At 51.6% G+C, this 24,389-nt stretch overlaps 7 protein-coding genes across 7 annotated transcripts; 1 reads left to right on the top strand and 6 right to left on the bottom strand.

Moving 5' to 3' along the window:
• Nucleotides 1-54: 54 nt before the first annotated feature.
• CC1G_12615 (hypothetical protein) lies at nt 55-1,881 on the bottom strand (the record flags this gene model as incomplete). Its single annotated transcript, XM_001839535.2, has 5 exons — nt 55-648; nt 702-1,085; nt 1,148-1,216; nt 1,268-1,678; nt 1,735-1,881. 5 exons carry the CDS (start codon nt 1,879-1,881, stop codon nt 55-57), a joined length of 1,605 nt encoding a protein of 534 aa, XP_001839587.2.
• Nucleotides 1,882-4,305: 2,424 nt separating this feature from the next.
• Nucleotides 4,306-4,907, bottom strand: CC1G_12614 (hypothetical protein; the record flags this gene model as incomplete). The annotated part of the gene is made up of 2 exons (XM_001839534.2): nt 4,306-4,639; nt 4,699-4,907. The coding sequence occupies 2 exons, from the start codon at nt 4,905-4,907 to the stop codon at nt 4,306-4,308; spliced, it is 543 nt and encodes a 180-aa protein (XP_001839586.2).
• A 1,426-nt stretch (nt 4,908-6,333) lies between these two features.
• On the top strand, nt 6,334-7,191 carry CC1G_12612 (hypothetical protein; the record flags this gene model as incomplete). The annotated part of the gene is made up of 2 exons (XM_001839532.1): nt 6,334-6,431; nt 6,486-7,191. 2 exons carry the CDS (start codon nt 6,334-6,336, stop codon nt 7,189-7,191), a joined length of 804 nt encoding a protein of 267 aa, XP_001839584.1.
• A 741-nt stretch (nt 7,192-7,932) lies between these two features.
• Nucleotides 7,933-8,796, bottom strand: CC1G_12611 (hypothetical protein; the record flags this gene model as incomplete). The annotated part of the gene is made up of 1 exon (XM_001839531.2): nt 7,933-8,796. One exon carries the CDS (start codon nt 8,794-8,796, stop codon nt 7,933-7,935), a length of 864 nt encoding a protein of 287 aa, XP_001839583.2.
• Nucleotides 8,797-13,678: 4,882 nt separating this feature from the next.
• On the bottom strand, nt 13,679-16,134 carry CC1G_15639 (hypothetical protein; the record flags this gene model as incomplete). Its single annotated transcript, XM_002910166.1, has 5 exons — nt 13,679-14,186; nt 14,245-14,320; nt 14,378-14,444; nt 14,500-15,455; nt 15,528-16,134. 5 exons carry the CDS (start codon nt 16,132-16,134, stop codon nt 13,679-13,681), a joined length of 2,214 nt encoding a protein of 737 aa, XP_002910212.1.
• Nucleotides 16,135-16,978: 844 nt separating this feature from the next.
• On the bottom strand, nt 16,979-17,863 carry CC1G_12042 (hypothetical protein; the record flags this gene model as incomplete). The annotated part of the gene is made up of 4 exons (XM_001839527.2): nt 16,979-17,043; nt 17,217-17,282; nt 17,338-17,467; nt 17,846-17,863. The coding sequence occupies 4 exons, from the start codon at nt 17,861-17,863 to the stop codon at nt 16,979-16,981; spliced, it is 279 nt and encodes a 92-aa protein (XP_001839579.2).
• Nucleotides 17,864-19,970: 2,107 nt separating this feature from the next.
• Nucleotides 19,971-23,937, bottom strand: CC1G_12041 (hypothetical protein; the record flags this gene model as incomplete). The annotated part of the gene is made up of 8 exons (XM_001839526.1): nt 19,971-20,266; nt 20,347-20,573; nt 20,647-20,865; nt 21,000-21,117; nt 21,233-23,105; nt 23,153-23,692; nt 23,747-23,835; nt 23,898-23,937. The coding sequence occupies 8 exons, from the start codon at nt 23,935-23,937 to the stop codon at nt 19,971-19,973; spliced, it is 3,402 nt and encodes a 1,133-aa protein (XP_001839578.1).
• Between the last annotated feature and the right edge of the window lie 452 nt (nt 23,938-24,389).

Genomic DNA, 24,389 nt, shown 5'->3' with positions numbered 1-24,389 from the left:
TGTTGAAGTACAATAAATTAGAACTAGTTAAAAATAATACGGAATAAATGACGCCTATTGAGTATCAGGGGTATCGTTACATTCATCCTTGAATTCAGGCAAAGGAGGAAGCTGATGTACTGAATCGTTGCTACGTGAGGTCGCGGACATGGTGTCCATACTCCCTTGTACGCTGTAGGGATGTGTGGTTGAAACACCGGAGTCTGGGTTGGTGAAGGTGTTGGATGCGTTGGGATTAGGGGGGTTGGTATAGGTGTTGAAGATGGGAGACATGGAAGGGGAGTTACTGAAGGAATCGCGGCCCAAAGGGGCACGATCGGAGGTGGTCGAATGGGAGGCTTGTGGGGGCGGCGGAACTCCAGTCGAGGGGTGCGAAACTGCAGTAGAGTCAGAGAAGGTACCAAAGATCGATGGCGCAGGGATAGGGGGGTTTTGTGACGCTTGAGGGGGCCGCGTAGTTCCAGACGAGTTTGTGAAGGTGTTATAGGCGATAGAGGTAGAAGACTGAGACGCCTGCGATGCACCGCTGATGTGGCCTTGGGACGGCCCTGGGTGTGCGAGCGCTAAGGAGGCTCCCATCGCAGGGAATGTAGAATCGAAGGCGTTCACAATCAGGGAATCGTCGAACGGATCTGTGCGATTAGGAGACTGGGAGCGGGAAGCGTATCAGTCGCAGTCAATGTAATAGCTTGAAAACTCACCTTCAGATGTTGCTTGATAGCTGTTAACTCAGCAAACATGCGAGTTAAGACGTTGTCGCGGTCTTCCAATCTGCCGAGGCGTGAAAAGATGGAGGTGAAGTGGGACTCGTGGGTTTCTGTCGTCATGTTCGCGTGCCGCACGTAGGCTTGAAACTGGTTCTGAGACTTGAGCCGCTCCTCCCTTTCCCTGGTGCAGTAGTCGAGCATCGTCTCGTATTTAGCAAGTGCTTCATTGACCTTGGGGATATGGTCTCGTTGTTGACGCTGAAATGCTAGAAGATCGTGACGCACATCACCCGTAGGGAGGTCGTTGACGCTGCGGAAGCCGCCTCCCAGTTGCTCAACCAGTGAAGAGACTTTGGGCTTACTCTCATGGGCCCCGGACTGGATCAGAGCGATGAAAGTTTCAGTGATGGCACCCAAACACAGTATCAATTGTGACTTACCATAGAGGCCGCCGTTTCCTCCTTAGGGACTTGGACATCGGTGTTCAGAGCCGTCGTCACGGTGCCAGCCTAGCTTATTCGTAGGTAAATTGATCGATAGCAATAAAGCAAGACCCAGACCTTGTTGGTGCCAGGCACTGATGCCTTGGGCTTCTTGGTTGGAGGGGGGTCGTCGCCAGCCTCAGAGGTAGCGCGTTTCTTGGAGGCCTTCTTCGCTGCCGCCTTCTTGGGTTTGGCCGGAGGGGGGGCGATCGGGGCTTCAGCAGTCTTCACCTGGGCAGCGGCAGCCTTGCGTTTTGCTTCCTCTTCCTTGCGGATCTGGTTCTCGACATAGTTAACGAGGTTGGGAGGACGAGGGTGATCAGCAAGGAGGGGAGGCTTGCTTTGTGCTGCGACCGCGATGCTTGCGAGGGGGCAGGTTTCTGGGGAGGTGATATAGGTGCTGGCGATCCGCCACCAGTCCCATATCGATTCCCCAATATACTTGGGGTCTCGATACTTCTCCTGGGTGGACAGCATAAAAATCCGCCTCTGTTACGGCTCGGGTGAGTGAGTGAGATAAATGAAACCAAATAAAGGAAGCTTACCGAGAGAGACATCACGTCTTTTTTGTTATGAGCGTGGTACGCTTCGGGCCAGCGTTCGATAGAGCTGACATACTCCCAGAACTCGTAGAGGTAAGTTATCAATTTGGGGGAAGGAGGGGCCTGGGGGGTAGTGGTCTCGGATGACATGGCTGATGTGGAAGTGGGGGGAAAAATCACAGATGTCCGTTTTCCTTCGTGGTCTTATATGGGCGACAAATATGTAATCACCAGTATGTTCCAACGTGTGGAAAATGTCGCCAAGCTGCGAAAAGTGATTTGACATATTGGTGGACTATCCCAGCTAGGGTGGGATTGTAAAACGGGTCCCAGCTGTGCTAATTGAGCGGTGGATTTATGCCGCCGTCCCAGCTGGGTTGTCATTTAGGCGGAACGGTCGCAGCTGGGACATCTGGCTCACACCCCTCGACGGTCATCCCAGCTGGGGTGGGTGCTATACAGGCGTACGCCCAGTGTGATCCGATCGGGTCCCCATGCTCCTGCCCCATCTGGCATCGGAGCGTCACCCGAACACGCATGGGAATTCTTCCCATCCTTATCGCATGACCCTTTAACCAGATTTAACCCTTGTCGTCAACAGCCGACCATATTGACGAAAGCGTCATACCAGGCGAATTTCAAATGTGGCTTAGAATTGGGATGTAATCACATAACATGTGTGTTACTGGGTGCGCTGTCGTTTCCCAGTTGGCAGGAAACCCGTGTCGAGGATTTGCGTGATGTGGATGCCGTGATATTTGCTGATGTATTTGATCTATCATATAGTGATTGGACGTTACGTAGCCACGGCTGGGATTCTGTGTAGCAGGAACGGACCCCAGCTGGGGCATCAGAGGTAATCGATGCGTTAGATAGCCGAGCTGGGGTCGAAGTCCAGGGAGATTGATCGCTCCTTGGTGCGACACGAACCCCAGCTGGGCCACGCGTCAAGGCCCTCGGGTTGGTAGCCACAGCTGGGATGCCGTTGAACAGAAGTAGACCCCAGCTGGGGCATCGGAGATAATCGATGCGTTAGATAGCCGAGCTGGGGTCGAAGTCCAGGGAGATTGATCGCTCCTTGGTGCGACACGAACCCCAGCTGGGCCACGCGTCAAGGCCCTCGGGTTGGTAGCCACAGCTGGGATGCCGTTGAACAGAAGTAGACCCCAGCTGGGGCATCGGAGATAATCGATGCGTTAGATAGCCGAGCTGGGGTCAAAGTCCAGGGAGATTGATCGCTCCTTGGTGCGACACGAACCCCAGCTGGGCCACGCGTCAAGGCCCTCGGGTTGGTAGCCACAGCTGGGATGCCGTTGAACAGAAGTAGACCCCAGCTGGGGCATCAGAGGTAATCGATGCGTTAGATAGCCGAGCTGGGGTCAAAGTCCAGGGAGATTGATCGCTCCTTGGTGCGACACGAACCCCAGCTGGGCCACGCGTCAAGGTCCTTGGGTTGGTAGCCACAGCTGGGATACCATTGAACAGAAGTAGACCCCAGCTGGGACATCGGAGATAATCGATGCGTTAGATAGCCGAGCTGGGGTCAAAGTCCAGGGAGATTGATCGCTCCTTGGTGCGACACGAACCCCAGCTGGGCCACGCGTCAAGGTCCTTGGGTTGGTAGCCACAGCTGGGATGCCGTTGAACAGAAGTGGACCCTATCTGGGGCATTAGAGGTAATCCATGTGTGGCATAGCCGAGCTGGGGTCAAAGTACTGAGGGATTGATCGCACCTTGCTGCAAACTGAACAGCAGCTGGGCCAGGCGTCAAGTTTTCAGGTCGATAACCAGAGCTGGGTTGAGGTCATTCAGTAGTCGACCCCAGTTGGGCCGTTAGAAATAACCTTTGAATGGCATAGCCTGGCTGGGGTCGAGGCGCCGAGGCCCGAAAGATTCTGGGGCCTGTACGGAAACATTTTGGGCGGGCCTGTGCGTCGACAGTCGATACATTGTGAGGGGTATCTAGTGTATATCTTCACAGATCAAGCGCGTGTGTGGGGGTGTGGGTGGACAAGTGTCTGTAACTGCGGATACGCACGAACTAATTAGCGCGAGGTTCGGCGCACGCTGAGCCTAGGTTCGGAGCAAGCCCCTTGCTTCGGTCCGGACGCGGCCAGAGGATGATACATAACAATGCCAATTAAATATGGTCTGCAGAAGCCGAAGGCTAACAGGCTACAAACAAGCAGTGGTCCTAGGTAAACAAACGCGGACCGAATAAACGGTGGAAGATGGTGCATAACAGTGTCAAATAGATTATCCACTGGTTGCAAACAAGCAGTGGTCCTTGGCAAACAATCGCGGGAGCCCTGGCGGTGCGCCACTGTGGTCGACCCAGAGCTGGGGTACGTCGTCGGAGAGGGCTTAGTTCCGCTGGGTATATACACTGGTGGCCAGCTGGGCCTTTCACCTTGAGGGAGGCAAGGACCCCAGCTGCCCCAGGTACACCGTAAACAATGGTGATATTTTCCCCCCCGCTGACCCAGTAGATATGGGACAATCCTATGTAGCATTGTGGTTTCCGTTCATTCGACACAGTCTAATCAGTAGTATTGATGATTTCGTGGGTCTAACTTAGAAGAATGCAATTGGATTGGTCTCGTTGCCATAAATCCTTTGCAGGACGTCCCAGTGCTCGTTGAAGCACGTTCCCTTGAACCGCAACCTAAGAACCATCACCGTCAGCGCTTCACTCGAGGAACAAGTCTCAGTAGAGTTGGCCCACCTATCCATGACAGCGTAGTCAAAATCAGGCGCTGTCATCCTATAGTGCATCATCCCAAATCCTTCACCAGCCCACGCCGAAATGTTGGCGAAGCGGATACCAGGCGTCGACCAGAGATCCTTGAGGAAGTCGATGGCTGGTTGGCGACCAGAAAGGGCGTCGGGGTTGTGTTGGATGTACTCGCTGGTAAGAGAAACCACTATTAGGCCTCGGAGACTAGAGGAGATATGCTCTAGACGCACCCAGGAATGTATTTGTCGAAGACTTTCTGAGGATTCTTCTCGATGAGGAAGATCTCTGCGAAATCTTTGATTGCCGCTTCCTGCCTCAACCTCAACAATGGCCCTCGAGCGTTGGGGTCGCACGCCTTTCGGGGCGCGAGTAGAGGGGTGGAAACCGCCAAGGAGACGTAGAGCGTGAGGAGGGTTACGAGGGAGGTAAAGAGTCGCATTGTTTCGAGTGGATTGCGCTACGCTGGACTGACCTCGAGAGGTGGGGAACTCGAAAGGGTGAGTTATCCTTCGAATTGGGAATTGTTGAAGCAACACGAGCTTATTTATATCGTACTCGATGGTACGGTGTGTTCTGCGCACAGGCCCTCCTTCGTTCACGAACCACCCATGTTCCCTTCGAAAGGGTGGTTCTCCCGATATCGCCGCTCAACGGCATATCATTCCGGCTTGGTATGTTCATTTCCCTCTAACGTCGTTCGACAGCAAGCGAAATCATTGAATTTTCAGACTCGTTTTCCTGCCTTTACTCTTGGGAGTGACGCAGGTGGCTTTGGACAAGGAACTCGGACTTTCCAACGACAGGGTGAATCAAGTCAAATGACTTGCGCCAGTGCTTCTAGTCGGTCGAGCTTCGGAGGGCGAAGAGGCATGGATGGCTTTTGTTGTATTATCGTGGGGAGGAATCTAACGTGAGGCAGTACCAGGTATGTCTCTCCGAGCTTTAGTCTCCGGGTGCCCACACTAATACCCCTGGCAGTTATCTTTGTCAACGCATGTGGATCGTCCTTTTGCCGACGGTAACGTTACCTCACCGGTGCTTTTCAGCTTCCTGGAAGCGTGCAAAACGAGAAGCAGGTAAGCGGATTGGCTCTTTGTGTTGCCCTCGATCGAATGTCGCTGATCGACGCCGTCCAAATCATCTATAGGATGCCTCCATACATCAACCCTTAGTTTATGCGTTTTCCAATGGCTTGGTGTACCAGCAGCGGGCTAGTACAAGCGCCTCAATTGGCTCACGGAGCGAATGAGAAGATATGGCTCTGGTAGAACTTCGGGGAGAAGGCATATGAAGGAGGAAGAGTGGTCGAAAACAATGAAGTTTGAAAGAGTCGGCGTTTTGTTGCATTCTTTTGTCGCACACTGAGACAGTGATATTTCCCCTGTGAAGGGATCTCCGCGAAGTGTGATCCCACTTTTCGAAGCCAGTGTTGGTAGTTTTGCCGTTCACCCACTCGGATTGTCGCTGACCGGCTTCCTGCCTCGGGCGATTCCTGGCGCTGCCAGGGCATTGTACTCGGATCAGCACGGCTTCCACGGGCCGACTCACTAGCACCGCCACTCCATTCGGCTCGCCCACGGCGCCAGCAGCGAGCGCTTAGAATAGAGTACTCGTATCATCCCCGCTCAGACTATGTTTTGACTCTGCGCCACGTGGAGGCTTTCTGCATCCGATGCCTATCGATCCGACTGGTTCTATCGGGCCCGGACTGACTCTCTACTTTGCAAATGACTCTTCTATCACGGAGCCGTTGGCGCTTGAGGAGCGATGAGATGTGTATCACAGGAAGAGTATATAAAATCGACTGAAAACCATGGAGCCACCCCCATAACTCGACTTGAGCACTTTTGACTTGACTGGGCGCCATGAAACTAGAAGATCTCGACCAAACTAAAATCACGCTCTTCGACTTGTACTCGGAGGCACCAGGACATGCGTTCTCGCCTTCAACTTGGAAGGTTCGGTTTGTACTCTTTTCATCTTACGGTTTCAACAACGAAACTAAAATTCCATCCAGATACGCACTCAACTTCAAAAAGCTCCCATTCGTCACCGACTGGGTCGATTTTATCCAAGTACAATCTCTCTGTGCCCAAATCGGTGCGAAACCCACGATCAAAAAGCCAGACGGCGGGGATATCTGGACATTACCCGTCATCTACGACCCTTCCACCAAGCGCGTCGTCTCTGAATCGCTCGTCATCGCCGAGTATCTCGAACAGCAGTACCCTTCCGCTCCCCGCCTCATTCCACCTGGAACGGAAGGTCTCATCCGAGCCTTCGTCCATGCGTTCACCAAGGACGTCATGCCCCTCTATCAGTTCGTAATTCCCCTCACGATCAAAGTGGTGAAGGAAGAAAGCAAGCCGTACTTCCGAGCGACGAGGGAAGCGTGGTTTGGGACGACCCTAGAGGAGGCGGTGCCGAAGGGTGAGAAGAGGGTGGAGGAATGGTCGAAAGTGAAAGACGTGTGGAAGGTCTTTGGGAGGTGGTTCGGTGACTCGGACGAGGATGTGGAGGTGGGCTCGGAAGGCACTTTGAGGAAATGGGTCATGGGCGATGCGCCATGCTTCGCCGACTTCCTTGTGGCCGCCCATTTGATGTGGGTTACCAAGGTCTTAGGACAGGAGAGCGAGGAGTGGAAGGAGATCAGTAAATGGAGTGGCGGTCGGTGGGGACGATTGTTGGAGGACTGTAAGGTTTACGAAGGCGATTACCTCTAATTCATAGGTAGACAGATTTCACACTCCATGACGGACTATTTCTGGCATCGCCTGATGTTACGCATAAAGACTTAGCCCATCGTTGTGTTGAGAGGTGTCGAAACGTTGGTGTCTTCGGGGTGAAGACAGTAAGACAACTCAACTTAATTCAATAGAACCTTACCAGCTTACAGTTGTGATACAATAATGAATAGTCGTAGTTGTAATCAAGAGTCTCACTGAGCGTAGTTTCACGAAGCGAAGTAAATGCTGAGGTAATCGATTTCTATTCTCAAACTCAAATCCGTAGCGCGAAGCCGTACGGTATTCTTACTCAAGGGCAAGTCAAGTTTGAAGTTAGAAAAAGGTGTCGTCCTTTAGTCGAAGGGCGATCTATTATATTGTTATGGTTTCTACCTAGAGTGATACAGAACTCACTACGATGTTCTCATACTTTCCGAGCGCTTCCAGAGGGCGCTGGGAAAGTCAAGGTGTCGAAGGTGAAACCGTGTAAGTTAAATAAGAACAAACACAGTCAAGATGAAGGCGAGGCCTTCTAGGATAAATAGTAACAAACATTGTGATAAAGTCAAGCGTATGTACAAAGTCGTGAAGTCGTCACTGAGATATGGGTTTGTTTATAAGGGTAAGAAACAGGAATGTAGATAAGATGGGAGGAAAGTAAGAGTCACGAAGGTAAGTTGTTACTTCATTGATACATACTACAACATACCCCCCCCACTTTCCGAGCATTGATTCACCTCAGAAGTTGGTGTTGGTCTGTTTCCCGTTGCGAATGACGTACTCTGATCCGTCGGTCGAGTAAGCGCTGGCTCTTGCCATTCTGTTGCCGCGTCGATAAATGGTGACACTGTTATTGGCGCGGGCGGCGTTGGATCGGTTGGGATGCACGACGATCTGCATGTTAGCACGGGCAGCTGAGGAGGCGGTTGGGTGAAGAATCAGATCGCGGTTGGTCGAGTTTCGGATTTCTTGGCGCGCTGGGTAGGGTCGTACCCGTGGGTCCCGAGTGGTGAGGTCGTTGTAGGGATTAAGGGGGTGGGCTTGAATGGGCATGGGTGGCGCTTCCTCCTCGATCTCGTTTCCCTCCTCCCAGTCCCATCCGCAATCGGGTCCGAGTTCTTGGCAGACCTTCTTGGCGTCGTCGATCCAACGAAGGGCTACCCTCCCGACGATCTGCAGAGCCTGGTAGGTCTTGGTCAGGTACTCCTTGGGTCCCCAAGCGTAAAGCGGGTTGAAGATGTTATGAAGGTTGGGTCGGACGAGATCGAGAATGAGCGGGCGCTGTAATCCGAGTCGGTCGAATTTGTAGTGCGGGATTTCGTAGTACTGATTGAGAAGGTGAACCGCTTCGTTTCGTCCAGGGTTTCCGGCCTTGTTGATTGCAAGCCCGATGTCCTTGAGAGTCGTCCATAAAGAGACAGCGGTCTCCTGTCGAATACATGCAGTTTCTGTCCCGTTGGCGTCGACGGCGAGAAGGAAATCATCGTGTGACAGTTTGCGGTAGACAGGGCATGCAATAGGGTTAATGGTAATGTTGTTGTTGGTTCTGCCGATTGGTTGGAAAAGGGGAAGAGCGGGGTCGTATTGAGTGATGGCGGGCATGATGATTCGAGTTGGGGAATGCGAATAAGGAAGGGTGAGGGAGATAGGGTTATAGCGAGAGGGCTTTGAGCGTTGATAAGGCAGCTAGATCAGGTCGAAGACGGCTGGACTGATGCTCTCTTTCCTCCTCCTCGTCTTCCTTTTAAACGTTTCTCGTTCTTTGTCTGGTCGGCTATCTTGTTCTTCATTCTTCGTCGCTCTTCTTCCCAATCTCTCAGGACTTGGGGCGCGTTTTTCAGACCACGTTCTCTCATCCACTCATCGTGATCCGGCGGGAACCCTGCGTACCGGACTCTATACTCTTTGACTTGTCGGCTTCCTACTTTGCGTGTTCGTTCGTCCACGATTCTTTCCACTTCGACTTCTTCCAGTTGGTCAAAGTCTGCTCGGAGTTTACGCAATTTCGTTCTTGGCCCTAGTTCCGTCGGCGACTTTTCGTACTTCTCCAGGTGGGCGATGTTAAGTACGGGATGGATTCCATAGGACACCGGCATCCGTAATCGGTAAGCGACGGCACTTATCTTTTCCAGGATTTCAAAGGGTCCTTCGTATTTAGGGTCCAACTTTTTCCCTCTGCCCTTTACTGTTCTTCCGAGCTCGAGCGAGTCGCGGTTGATCACTACCAGATCTCCCACTTCGAATTCCTTAGCAAGTCTTCCCTTGTTATAATCCCGTTGTTGAGACAGTTGAGCGAGTGCTAAGGCCTCCTGAGCGCGATGCCTTTCTGCTGCAAAAGCTTCCGCGAATCCCTGAGCTCGTTCGTCGGTGGCGCTGAGTGATTCCCCTGGTCTTTCAATTCCTTCCTTGGCGTGCATAAGCGAGCTTTCGGTTGCAGGATGGAATCCATGGAGTAAGTAGAAAGGGGAGAACCCTGTAGCTGTGTGAACGGAGGTGTTGTATGAGAAGGCTAGGTGTTTGAGTAGTTCATCCCAGTTGGTTCGATTTGGCGTGATGTAAGCTCGGATCGCGATCTCGAGATATTGGTTCATGATCTCGGTTTGTCCGTCGCTTTGAGGATGGTAGGCAGTAGTAAGCGCCCGTTTAACGCCCAGTAATCGGCATATTTCTTTCCAAAATCCGCTAGTCCATCGGGGATCTCTGTCGGAAATGATTTGCCTTGGTAGACCGTATTTGAGGAGGACTTCGTTGGTTAGGAGTCGAGCGCTATCTTCGTCGTCGAGAGTTGTTGTGGTTGGGATGAAGAAACCATATTTGGTGAGTTTATCGACGACTACAAATACGTTGTTGAAGCCGTTGGGTGTTGTTGGTAGATCTGGAATGAAATCCATAGTAAGAGTTTCGAAGGGCCGAGTAGGGATAGGGATGGATTGGAGGTGCCCGACAGGTCCGTGTCGTCTAGGCTTCGTCTTCTGACAAACATCGCACGTCTCCACCCATCGTTTGATTGTTCGTGACATTCCGGGCCAGTAGTAAGTGCTTCCAACACGGTTGTAGGTCTTGAAGTATCCTCCGTGAGCCCCTTCGGTCTTTCTATCGTGAATTTCGCTCATGATTTCGTTGACAAGCGAGCTTGGGACGCACAGTCGATTGTTTCCGAGATTATCGTTGAAGTAGAGTAGCCCCTCATCACTTTGAGCATACCTCTGGTTGGTGACTGGGTCGTTCTCTTGAAGATGATTCAGGATTTTGGTGAAATGAGAATCCGTTGAGTACGCCTCCTTCCATCGTGTAAGCTCTGTAGGGTCCACGGAAATGAGAAGTGAGTGATTCCGAGCTGCCCGTTCGAGTCTGGAGTTGATTTCTTCCCCTTTTGAAGTGCTAACAGTGAGTCGAATGGGTTCGGAGCTCTGGGATACGTCCTCGAGCTCTTCTGTTTCTAAGCATTGGGTCATCAGAGAGAGGACTTTCTCCTCGAGTTTCGGACATAACGCTTCATACATGTCTTTCATTGGCCCATCCGACTCGTTCAACGTGAGTCCTTTGTTCTCTGTAACGTTCGGGCTCAATTGATCGGGTATGCGCCTGCGAAGTCGGGATATTGGATCAACGTTCGAGTGCACCCTTCCTGGTCGATGGACGATCGTCATGTTTGGGAAGGCCGAAAACACCAATCCCCAACTCAAGAGCCGACGATTTACGTTTTGGAAGGTTCGACTCCACTGGAGGGCGGCGTGATCTGTGATGGCGAGTACCTTTTCTCCCTCCAGATATACTTGGAACTTCACCAGCCCTTCTTTCAGTGCTAGAGCTTCTCTCTCCGTCGGAGAGTAGTTCCTTTCTGCCGATTGTAGAACCCTTGACCAATAGGCGATTACTCGTTCGATATGGACGGTGGTGCTCTCGAAGTCGCTGGCCCAGACATCTTCGGGCACATCCTTGACGTCTTTGGATATGGTTTGCGCCAAAACTGGAACCTTTTCTCCTTTGTCGAACGCTTTCCTCAATCGGTCGTACGTCCTTGTCCCTCGTAAATCTCTTATCTCGACCGGCTGTACCTGTTGAAGGATGGCCGCCAATCCGAAGTCACAAGCATCTGAGTAGACTCGGTAGGGTCTTCCAGGCATGGCGTGAGCGCGCACGGGTGCTTCGGTGAGTACTTCCTTGCAGAGCTCGAACGCGTTTTGATGCTCGGCCTTCCATTCCCACTTTGTTCCTTTTTTCAACAGCTGAAATAAAGGGTGTGCGATCCACGAGTAAAACGGGATGTAAGAGGAGAAGTAAACCATCATGCCCAAGAAGGTTTGCAAGGTTTTCACATTCTTTGGTGTTTCCAGGTCCAAGATGCTCTGAACCTTCTCCTTATGCGTCGACAGTCCGAGTCTAGAGACTTTCTGACCCAGTAGTAGGATAGATCCATACCCGAAGTGGCATTTATCCGGTGACAGCGTGAGTTTCGACTCCATGATTGCCTTCAAAACCAGATCAACATGCGCTAAGTGCTCGTCGAACGTCTTTGAGTAGATAACGATATCGTCAATATAGACCAGGGTGAACAGCCAAAGATAAGGGGATAGCACATTCTGCATCACTCTTTGGAATACGGCAGGCCCGTTCCGATACCCAAAGGGCATCCGTTTGAACTGGAACAGTCCTCGATGCGTTCGAAACGCGAGTTTCTCCCTGTCGTCTTCATGGATGCTGAGTTGAGTAAATCCTGCCAAGGCGTCGAGCGAAGACAAGTACTTACAGCCTTGCAAGGACTGAAGAATTTCCTCCTGCCTCGGGATAGGATGCTCGTCGGGGACTACGCTCTCGTTGAGCTTTCTTAGGTCGATAACCATGCGCGGTTTAGCGTTCCGATAAACGATGAATACCGGCGCTGCCCAAGGACTCTTTGATGGTTCGATGACGTCAAGTTTCATCCATTTATCCATTTGTTCGTCGATGACTGCGCGGTTAGCTGGAGACATGGGGAAAGGAGGTAGGGACACCGGTTTTGATCCTTCCTTCATAGGAACTGTCACTTCTTCCTCGTAATTTCCCAGTTTACCGTCCAGAGCAAACGCGTCCTTGTTTCTCCACAATACTTCGATCAGACGTTGGCGCTCTTGAGCGCTTAGCTCGGGCGCTAGGTCCACGACTTCCAAGAATTCCCTTGATGGAACGTCTAGCGGAGGAACTTCTGCTGTCTTCGGTCCTCCTTCGACTGGTCGCGATAGTGTTTCATCCGTAAGGACATCCTCGTTGTGAGTGGGATCTTTCCAGATAGTTTGGTTAAGCAGGCTTGAAGCTTGAGCCTCCAGTTCCTGATTCACCAGGCTGGAAATGAGACGCGAATGACAAATTCGTTGCTTCTTTTCCTTTTCGGATAAATCACATTCCCTTTCCAGGCAGAGAGTAGCGTCTTCCAATTTCCCAAGGTATGTTGCTTCTTCAACGACGATTGGCTCGGATGAGAAGTTCGACAGCAGAACACTGGGACTATCCTTGTTTATCAAGGTGTCCGTCCATCCAAAGAGAAGATCTTCCTTCCCTGAATCACGATAGACGGCTCCCCGCTCCAGGAACGGTTCGACGCTTTGCAGAGTGAACTGCTTATGGATTACGATAGGGACTCGCTTGGTGGTTCCTGCAGGGATGACCACTGTTACGCGAGTATGGACTTCTGCTGCTGCTGCTTTCAATCGAACCCTTCGTCGCTTTGCTGCTCTTGCCTTGGAATTGTTCTGCGAGACTTGAGGATCGACGGTTACCTTGCAGGTTTGTCCCTGACAGTCCTTGAGAGCGAACACGGGGTTATCGGTAACCGAGATCTTCCTTCCCGAATCGCCTAGGATGAGAGTCGTCGCTCCGTTCGATCGAAGTACCGAAAGCGAGTATTGCTCGCTGAAGTCGTTCCCTATGAGGAAAGGGACTGACATTCCTCGAACGACATACGCTTCCACTGTTATGACCACTGGTCCTTCCTCGGTTTCGAAGTAAACCTTCAGAGTTACGTACCCGGTTATGACGGCGTTACCAGTCACTTGGACAAGTTTGATTCGCTGTCCTGTACGTATTTTGGGTCTGCTCTTCATTCTGAGGATGGTTTCACTCGATATGAGGGTAATATCGGATCCTGTGTCAATAGTAGTCGATACTTCCGATTCGTCCAATGAGCCCAAGCGTGTTTTGACTTCGGTAGCCTTCGACCCTAGAAATGCACACCCTGGAGGCTTAGGAGAAACTGGTAAGAGTTCGATTAATCGTTCCTTATCGTCTACCTTCCCACTAGCTAGGAAGGACGATAACGAGACTTCCCTGAAGAGCTTACGCTTGATCTTTCGGTTAATAGCTGCGCGAGCCTTTCGGTTAAGCGCTTGAAGGTGATAAGGATTGTCGGGTTTAAAAAATGGGTTCGTGATTACGGACATGGACTTCGTCGCTACAAGAGCTTGAAGAGATCCACCCCCCGGTTCTAGCTCGTCAACCGGAGGGTCCCTTAAAAACCCGTTTGATCCCCTTCATCTTCGCTATCCAATCCAAAATACGCGTCGTCGTATTCTTGGTTAGCGAGTTCGTCCTCTTCTTCTGCCATAGCTAAGTTAGTTCGTGCGATCTTCTGGGCTCGTCGTGCGTACTTACACTCGTTGTCCCAGTGCTTTGCGCTTCCGCAGTGCCTGCAAGGCCGCACGCCTAAACTTTCCGGGGTCTTCCTCTTTGAGACGTTGTTGTCGTCCTTAGGGAATGGTGGTGCTGGCAGCTTGTTGCTCGCTCCGATAAGGTTCGTTCGAACGCTCTTGAAAGATTCGAAAGGATTTCGTGAGCCGTGGTCTCGTTTCCAAGGTAGGGGTTCGTCGTACCTCGTTACTCGTGCGTTCAGAGCCAGTAGGTGGTCTTCGTGGAATCGAAGAGTGTGTTGGAATTCAACCAACTTATTGAATAGGTGAGGGGTGAGAACGCTTGTCCAGATGGTCGGCGCTCCGTTCATGATCTCAGTGATCATCTCGCTATCCGAATAGTTGTAAGAGAACTCCAATAACTCGACCTTCCTGATGAAGTACTCACTGGGCGTCTCCCTGGTGTAGCCGCTTGTCGATAATGAGCTCGATCAGCTCGTCGTTTCTGCTTTTCGATGAAAGACCTGTTCATGTAGTAGTTAGCAATCCCATTTCGCAGAGTCGTCCAGTTCTGCTCGTACCCTTCGCGGGTTCGAAGCGGAAGACTGAAGTACCACGTTTCGGCGCTCCCTGTAAAGCGCCCTGGGACTAAATTGCCTAGCTGCTGATGAACCGTCTTCGATTTCGCGGAAAGACGATTTACCTTGGTGATCCAGCGCACCAGAGTCTCTGGAGACCCATCCCATGATGGGATAATGTCTACCTTGAGTTTGGTGTCAAACTGCGGCTCTGGAACCGATCGCGTTGATTGTACGAACCTGTCTTCGACATCCGATCGTCTGTGGAATTCACGCCCTTCTCTTCGGGCTCTCCTGAACGGGTCTCTTCGTTCGTCTCGGTTCGGGCGTCTTTCGTCGTTGCTGCTACTGTCGCTGCTATCTCCTGGTTGCCCTCCGCCACTCCTTCCATTGAAACGATTGATCGACGGAGGCGGATTGTCGCCTTCTCCTTCGTGTTCAGGTTCGTTTCGATGGTCTTCGTCCTCGGAATGGTTTCGATAAGCGTTTCGCCTAAACGGGTTCTTACTCCCGGTATTCGAAAGTCGATCGTCAGTAGGTGAACCAAAGAGCTCCTGGAACTTACGCGAACTGGAAGTCTGAGCTGGTGCCCCTCTGAAGAAGGGGTCTTCGCTCATCATTCTGGTCCTGAAGTTAGGAGGAATGGTTCTTCCTTCGGCAGTGTCTGTGTCGTAAGTGATACGTGACTTCTTACCAAACGGGTCGTCGGTTTTCGGAGTCGTCGAAGGCGGTTGTCGCATCGATTTTGGTGTTTCGAGAGCGACGTTCCTGGTAGCTCCTTCCTCTCTGGGAGTGCTAGTGAGCTCTCGCGATGGTTTGAAGGTAAAGGGAGACTTCAGAGACGCACCCTCTTTCCTTCCTTCGCCCATTTCGCCCGTAAGCTCCTGCTTAATCCCGAGTCGAGTGAGGTCACCAGCGTTTGATACGATGGTCTCATGTTCCTTTCGGGCATCCAGGATCCGAGAAAGGAATGACTCGACTTCGTGTCGATAGCAGATCGCTAGCACTTCGAAGTCGTTCGCACTCCAGATGTCCGTCGCAGACCCATAAGGTCCCCAACGAGGTGCTGAACAGTTCAAACCTGTCATCAGCAGTTCATCGGTGAAGAGATTTCTCAGTTGAAGCCAACGGGTGTTCAAACGGACCAACTTACTCCGATCGATACAATATCCATTCCCTGATTCCGTAGGGCATTGGAAAACGTTGGTCAGAAAGTCGTTGAGCATGTCGTACTCCTCTCTGAAACTCGTACGTATTTCCGATCGTGTAGGATGTCGCGAATGACTTACCCGGAGTAGACTTCCCCGGTAGTACTCTTCTCCTAAAGTTAAGCCGTCCTCGATTCGCGAGGCATACTCGGTAGAACTGATGACATCTTTGATTTGAGGTGCGTTACGACTGTAGCTTCCGATGAAGGGAGACAAGATTGGAACCAAATGATCAGCCCAGTTTTTAGGCGCCTGTAGCGGTTGACCTACCAATCCGAGTGGGATGATTGGCAAATCACCGCTCGGTTCATTTCGCTGCGAGTCGGGTTTGGGGTTGGAGACTGGCTCGTTTGTCTTAAGATCCGTCATAGGCTTAAGGTCAAGATCGAATTCGTCGTCCTGATTCGAACCAGACAGTGATGCCGGGGTAGACTTTGGTTCCGTCTTAGCGGGGCTACCAGGAGGAGCTTGGGAGTCGGAATCACCCTTGGTTCCCGAGCTCTTCTTGGAACCGGACTTCGAGGACCGTTTACCCGTGGTCGGTTCGGACATGAAGCTGAAGTACTGAGTGTAGGAGATGTTTGCCAGGAAGTTGCCGAAGAGAGGAAAGGGTGGATGCTCGCTAGATTACCGGGAACAAGGGAACAGGATTTGATAGTTGGTGATGGTGGGTTCTCTTTCAGAGGATGAAAGAGGTGATAGGCGAGGTGGTGAAAGGGTTGATTGGCGAAATCGTGAGTCATACTACGATCAGTATTATTCGATTCAGGCACGGCTGGGCGCGGGAGAGGACAAGGACGCCTAGCCCGCTCTTTGATCCAGAGGACCAGAGCAGCGACCGACTATACTGATGCAAATCACCGTCGCTTCGCTCTCGGTCTAGAATTATCAGTGTAGGAATACAACCAGCACGTCGGTATATCATATCGCATCAATGGGTTCCAAATAAGCGCCCATGAGGGGAAGACACCCTGGGGGCCGGGGCTAGGCTCTGAGGTTTGAACTTAACGGTTGTTCAAAGGTCACATAGAACCTTTTCAAAAACAACCATTGCTTAGAGACATGGGCCTCGTGAGCTGAAGGTCCGAGTCCGATTGTGCAAGCAGAACAAAGGAAAGGGAAAAAAGTATCGGAGTGGCACTCAAGGTCCAGTGGATTTAAATGGTCTCGAGTGGACACGTCGTCTTCAGAATCCTTTCCTCACCATAGCCACTCGTTTCCATTTCCGCCCACTCTCGTCTCTCGTTCCACTTCACCTTCGACGTCCACCTATTCTCACCTCAGTCTCTCGTTCTCACAACAATGCCTACTGTCTTTTCTCGCTTGAATTTTGCCCCCACGCACAAGCCCGATGACGAACTCAAGAATGTTCCTGTTTACCGTCCCCTCACCCGCACTATCCATAGTCTGAACAGCGAAGCCATAGTCCACTGGGATGGCTCTGGATTATCTGGGTACTCCCTGTAGGTGTTTCTATTCAATCTTTGTTAACTCTAACGCTTGAGCAGTTCTGAATGAAGTTACAGTGATCAAATCCTGCGAACGACATGTCAGATATAAACAAGTCGTCTTCCATCTCTTCAATAGCCTCTGTATCATTGTCAAAGAGGGCTCGAAGATAACCGAGATCATACAGTCCGTTCGAAGGACTGTGATCGACGAAATGATCACGGTCTTGATCAGGGGCATAGAACTGGCATCTGTATTAAAATTTATTAGAGTTAATGCGATTTCAAGTATTATTTGGGTACATACCGTACATAGAAGTTCCCTTTTGAGTCCTGATCAAACACCAAGTCTCCCCCACAGGTCGGACGAGGCAGGTGACCACGCCTCCCCTTTTCAACTTGGGAGCGGAAATCATCGGTTGTGATCGAAGCAGATTCTATGTTCATGATATCAGACTGGGTGGCACTGGGCATAAAGCATCCATGTGTTCGGAGTGTATGGCAGTAGGCAAGTGTTCGGTGTATGAGCTCTGAACGAAGACCTTTGGTGTCTACGGTGCTGGTGCCACCCAAAAATGAGCGAGTTTCTTCCAACCGAGCCTTCAAAAGCTTAACGATAAGGTCTGGTTATTGATTTGTCCACCCGGGATAATTTAAGAAATTACCTCGCGAGAAGCCTCTCTGTGCGGCTGTGAGAGCTTTTCTCTGTCGGAATAAGGACATATCTTGATTCCTTGACCTAGGAAAAAAGTTGAACAATAACATGTGAGATGGAGGTTCAAGAATCAATGGAAATGCGATATACTATGACTTACAGGTTGTATGCGAGACATAGAAGCGGACATGATTCCCATTCCCATCGGTGAGCAAGGGGTTGTTGTCCTGAATCGACTTCGTCGATCTCCACGACATTGGGTATCCGAGAGAGTACGCAAAATTATGGGTCGGATTGTCCCACTTGAGGGGATTCATTCGCAGTAAGTACCCGACCCTTTCAGGAGATGTCTTTGGGTATTCAATCAAGACTCCCGGCTGGTCAAACTTGTAGACAACCCCGATGGTCGTCTTACGATTAATTTTGACGTTGTTCAGAATGTCCGAGGGCTCCGGAGTGAGTGAAGGTTGGTGATTAGTGGATTCAAGTATCGAGCTGGTTGATTGTTGATTGACAGTAGAGATTGAGGGAGGGACTGTAGTTGATATACGAGAGTCTGGCTCTGCAATAGTGCCTGATATGGCTGGGTGTAAAGTAGACTGAGGTAGTGATTGCTGGAGAAATTCGAGGACAGAAATTAACGAGTGGCGGATTTGGACTGGTGCCAAGATCGGTTCGGATGAGTTGGGACGTGCAGAAAGCATCTGAGCTAGCTGATATATCTCTGACTGAATATCTACCTCGTCATCTCTTCGAGGTTCTAAAGGAGCGGACATCCTCAGTGCTCGCACTCGAGGAAGAAATGGTTAATTAGCCACCATTGGCCACTCGGAATTCTGTTCAATTGGCCTGAGCCACTCTGGTAAGTGCCACTTCAAGTTGGCACACCACCCATGATAATGTCAGTTTTCTTGGTATTGAGGCGTAGCATGCCTCATAAGCACGAGAGCCATGGAACAGCATGAGTGATTTTCATGCGCAATGGGCGCTTAACTGCGGCACTTTAGGGCAGGCACTTACAACCAAGACCTGCACTGCGTGAATTCGGGAGTTCTATGAGGTTGGATAATATTGCTATATTCAAAATACATATCTACTGTAGTTCAATCTTCATCACGGACTATGCGTACCTTGTTCGACGAACGTCGAAGACCTTACTTAGGAGGAGAGTGGCTACAGTGGTGCCTGATGGCCCAGACAAACACCGCCATACATACCCCTTTGATCCGCGGTTGGGGTGGGGTCTTCCCCCCCGCTCATCGTCCATCTCTAGTCCCACCGTAAGCGACGGGGAGGAGCGGTGAGGGCAAGCCCGGAGGACGATGTGCGGGGCTTGTGGCCGCCGCTGTTCCCATGCCCAGTCGTGGCGGTGCAGATCGAATAATACTGATCGAACGGTCACTCGCGAAATCGTGGTGGGTCGAGTGTGATGGGCGCGATGAACACGCGTTGGGACGTATCTCCGTAAACTGACGTAAGGTTCCGGATTTGTCCACCAATGTTGAGAGGTGTCGAAACGTTGGTGTCTTCGGGGTGAAGACAGTAAGACAACTCAACTTAATTCAATAGAACCTTACCAGCTTACAGTTGTGATACAATAATGAATAGTCGTAGTTGTAATCAAGAGTCTCACTGAGCGTAGTTTCACGAAGCGAAGTAAATGCTGAGGTAATCGATTTCTATTCTCAAACTCAAATCCGTAGCGCGAAGCCGTACGGTATTCTTACTCAAGGGCAAGTCAAGTTTGAAGTTAGAAAAAGGTGTCGTCCTTTAGTCGAAGGGCGATCTATTATATTGTTATGGTTTCTACCTAGAGTGATACAGAACTCACTACGATGTTCTCATACTTTCCGAGCGCTTCCAGAGGGCGCTGGGAAAGTCAAGGTGTCGAAGGTGAAACCGTGTAAGTTAAATAAGAACAAACACAGTCAAGATGAAGGCGAGGCCTTCTAGGATAAATAGTAACAAACATTGTGATAAAGTCAAGCGTATGTACAAAGTCGTGAAGTCGTCACTGAGATATGGGTTTGTTTATAAGGGTAAGAAACAGGAATGTAGATAAGATGGGAGGAAAGTAAGAGTCACGAAGGTAAGTTGTTACTTCATTGATACATACTACAACACGTTGTCTCCTCCTTTCATGCTCCGAGTCGTCGTGTCACCTCAATTCGCAGATTCCCTGGTCGCAGGATAACCTAATACATTCCAGACATTTATCGAGTACAAACAGAAAGCAGGCACGACTCGTACAGCGTGCTGCGTCCACAGTCAATTAACCTTCAACACTACCCAAACCCAGGCCCAACCTTAAACAACTCCATAACCCTCTTCTCCTCCTCCATACTCAACGGTCCACCCGTCCCATACCCGCCTCCACCGCCTCCACTCCCTTCGAACCCCCCACCCTCCCCTAGATCCTCACTCCTCCCAAAATCAATAACCCTAAAACTCCTCCGCGGGCGCGCGAGTCGGCATTCACGTAGGTACCTTCGATACAGACGGAGGGCTCGGTTGTTCTCTTCAACATCACTCTTCGACTCACCCGTTTGACTGAGAGAGACGAGTTCGAGGCGGCCTGAACCTGCGGTTACGGTTCATGTTAGTATGTTGGTATGGAGTATCGACCATGTGGAAGAACTTAGTTGATCTAGGGATACTAACCTGGAGGAGCTCCATTCCCCAACGGATCGAACGGGTCAAACGTCCCATTCTTAAACTGTTCAAGGAGAACTCTCGTCTTCACATCCCCCTCCTCCTCCGCCGAGAGCTGGAGCGGGTACGTCCCAGCCTCAAGATTATCCTCTTGCACCAAAACATTCCTCGGGTACGGCGAGTGATGAAGCCACCCCTGGTGGTGCATCCGATAAAACAGTGAAGCACACTCACGACTGCAGTAATAAAAAATAGGCAATTAGCATTATTCTGTCTGGTGTACGAGAACGACTCGGAGAACGAACGCACCGATCATCAATACTCAACCCATCAATATCAATCTGTCGTCCACAATGCTCGAGAAGCATGATCGGACTTCGGTATTTCCGAGTCTCCCCTTCACTGGACTCTTCTGCATGTCTCTCATTGTCCTTGCGGTCCTCCACCCAGTAGCCCCAGTACTGCGGGACGATCGCGCCAGCCGGGACAGGGTGGTGCATGCCTTTGAGAATGTTAAAACCGTTCCAACTGTTGGACGATGGTCGCGTTACCACGATTCAAGTTGGGTCAAGATTGACATCACGAATGGGGGGTAGGAATGTTGGCATAGCGAAGTCAGCTGACCTGTCGTCCTTCAAGGGAGGAACAAAAGCCATACGCACCGTTCAAAAAAAGACCCAGGGAAACTCTCATAGTTCTCCGCCTCCTTCTCTAGATGATCGTCGTGTTCGAGTGAGAGCTTGGCAGTAAGGCGCGTTCGGACGTGCGTTGGACGAGGGTCTGGTGACGGTGGTCAATGAGGGTTACAGAGACAGATTGAAAAGAATGAAGATAGACAGTGAAGTGGCGCGACGGGTTTCATTCGAGGTAAACCATACCGAAAGAAGTCGCTCACCTTTCCGGGAAAGGCCCGCCTCCGCCTGCATCTTCGCCTCCTCATCCAGTCCACCACCTCTTACTTCATCAACCTTCACGAAGATCTTCCCAAGCACCACCGCTCCCTTCGGGACCGTGCCCGGTGCAAACAGGCGGATACCCTTCATTGACTCATCCGCTTCGTCGACGTGTCTCGAGCTGCCTTCCTTGTTCTCTGGGCCGTGTTCGAACTCAACCTCCATCTTCTCTTGCTCGCCGGCATGCACGTCCCCATCCTTGTCCTCACCACCAGACTCACCACCAGACTCACCAACCCTCGCAACAAACCGCCACCCACCACCACCCTCCCCGTCCTCGTCCTCGTCCCCACCCCACCGCCTCCTCCCAACACTCCGCAGATGCTCGCACGCCCCCGGATCCCTCAAATCGACCCACTCCACCCCGGTATCGATCAACTCCAGCGGTCCTGTGTATCGGATGGAGGATGTAGGTAGGGCGCCAGGGTCGAGGACGTAGACTGATTTTGTTGTTTTGGTTTCGTTCGAGGGTAATGGGCTTGAAGGGCTTGAAGGACTTGGAGGAGGAGAATCAAATGGCATGTACACAGGCTCGCGGGCGGGTGTGTTGATGAGTTCGAGGTACCCCTTTTCTTCAGCTCTCTCTTTACCCATCCCCTTCGACGCCGAACCGGTCTCTTTCTCCTTAATTTTTTCTTCCTCCCATACCCGCACCCGCTCTCCAACACAAGCCTTACACACAACCCACTCATCCTTCCCATCCACACAGGGTTCCATCTCACCCGCAACAGGATCGCAATCAAAGATATGGTCAACTCCACCAGCACCATCTCCATACACCTCCTCTTCCCGTCCACCAACACTCCCAGACGCAGACGCAGGTGCATGTGCAGCCTTGAAACCATCCTTCTCCCTCCCAAACGCGCTGTACCCCCTCGTCCCTCCATACCCCGGCAGCCCTCTAAACGCCCGCGCATGCCTCTCGTCCACGGGCTCATCGGCCTTACCCACACCCGCCGCTCTCGTTCCGCCAATCTGCCCGCACACAACGCCTTTAGTGGTACTAGTACCCATGCTGATGATGGGGACGGTGGCGACTTCGTCTGGGAGTGTCGTGGGAGGAGGGAGGATGGACCCGTCGAATAGAGTTGAGCGCGGGAGGTCCCATTCGGCGTCGTATACGATGGAGTGGTGGCCTACCCCTAGGGGGTGCGAGGGTGAAAGGTAGAGGTGGGCTGTTTCGTCGTCGTTTATGGAGGTCGAGGTCGAGGTGTCGTCCTTCTTCGTCTCGTCCTTCTCCGAGTCCGTTGCATCGTCATCCTTCAACCACACCGGCAACCCATACATCACAAAAATCCATTTCTCATCCTCGACCTTCCCTCCCTTCCTCGCCACCACCTCATCGATCTTCTCGCCCTGATCTACAAGATCAAAGTGCGGTATAACGAAACCGCATCGGACTTCTTTGAGGAGAGCTCTGACGGCGTCGGTGTGAGGTCGATCGCGGACAGCTTGAACGAGCTCACGGATTCGTGCCCGTTGTTGGGAGAGGGTGGCGAGCTCTGCGTCGCGCTTGCGACGGCCCGCTTTGGAGAGATGAAGATTGTAGACATAAGTCTTATCTTTCACTTCCGTGGTGGGGCCTGTGCTCGGAGCGGGAGTCGAGGGAGGAGGGTCCGAACGAGCGTTCGATGTGTTGAATGTGGGAGCGCTACCTGTACTCCCTGGCCACGTAGCTTTGGCCGCACGGAGTTTACGAAAATGCGTCTCATCCGCGCCGAGTAGGTCGTAGGGATCGTGTACAATCAACCGTTTCGGGAGACGATGCAACATGATTCGATGCTGTAGTTTGGGAGGACGTGGCCCCGAGAAAGGCTAGTAGCCGTTAGGACACGCTTGTCCAAGATAACCTCTAGACATACCGGAGCATTTCCTTCACCCCACTCAACCTTCTTCTCCCACTCCCTAGCCGCCTCCCTCACATCCTTGGGAAACAAAATCCTCGGGTCTCCCTCAACGTCTCTCGCCCACTCCAAAGCATCTTCAGCGACCTCCTTATCCTCCTTACTCCCATACTTCTCAATCCACCTCGCCATCTTGCTCCCACTAGTCCACGTAATGTAGCTCTCCACCCCAGGAATCCTCCACGTCTGGTACAAGTCGAACAACGATTCACCCCAGATCTGCTGCGCGTTGCCTGCCACCTTTCCGGCGACGCTACTCTCGGGTCGGAGAACGCGTTTCATGTCTTCGTCGCAGAGTTTTCCGTCCTTTGATTTTTTGGGAAGGGGAGGAGCGCGTGGCCAGCCACTGAAGATGTGGCGGTGGGCGGTCTCAGGGTCCTTGAGGATCGTCGAGGGACTAGTAGCCCCGCTTTTCGATTCGTAGAGCGGGCTACGAATGAGAGCGATGTAGTTGAGAAGATCAAGAGGCGTTCTAAAAGTTCGTTTGGGTGGCTGGCGCTGTGGAATCGTCGTAAGCTCCATGCTAAAGCAGAGCCAAGGAAGAAGATTTACTTCAGAGGATAGGGCCTTCACGATTGCTTTGGCACTCTCTAGTTCAGCGCCTTCTCGCGTCTTTCCCTGGTTCTTCCATGGAGTATTGCCTATCGCAAGGTCAGCCATATCTTTCAACGAATAAAACGGCTAGCACCCATTGAGCACCCACCTCGACCGGGCTTGGAACCGCCTATAGCGCCCAATGCCATGTCGATTCAGCTGTTCCAAATGAGGTCGTAATCGAGTCTCGAGGATATCGTTCAGTCCTGAGTGGCAAGAGCAGAGTGTTATGGCGAGGAGGAAGGAAGCCGAATGAAAGGAACCCATTTTTATCTGAAGCCATCGAGTGGCACAGAACAATGAATCCTCGTGGTCAAATTAGTGGCACGCGTTTGATCGTACGTGTCAGCGTGTTCGCACGCTGAAGTTCATGGGCGCTTAATCCCACCAGCATCTTACAATCGCGATGCCCCTGTGCCTCACTGCGTCCATCCTTCCGTCAGATTTTTATTTCCGTAGCTGGACCACGGTGTTCAAGCAAACAAACATGGCTATTTTCATTGTTCTTTCCTACATCGGAGTTAACTTCAGAACGAACGTCCCCGCTGCTCGTGTTCGCCTCCTTGAAGAGAAGCCTGGACCTGCCAGGTGTCGAAGGGAT

The sequence above is a fragment of the Coprinopsis cinerea genome, assembly GCF_000182895.1.
Source record: "Coprinopsis cinerea okayama7#130 chromosome 11 map unlocalized cont3.11, whole genome shotgun sequence".
NCBI classification, from domain to species: domain Eukaryota; kingdom Fungi; phylum Basidiomycota; class Agaricomycetes; order Agaricales; family Psathyrellaceae; genus Coprinopsis; species Coprinopsis cinerea.
This window is presented reverse-complemented; position numbering and strand designations above follow the sequence as displayed.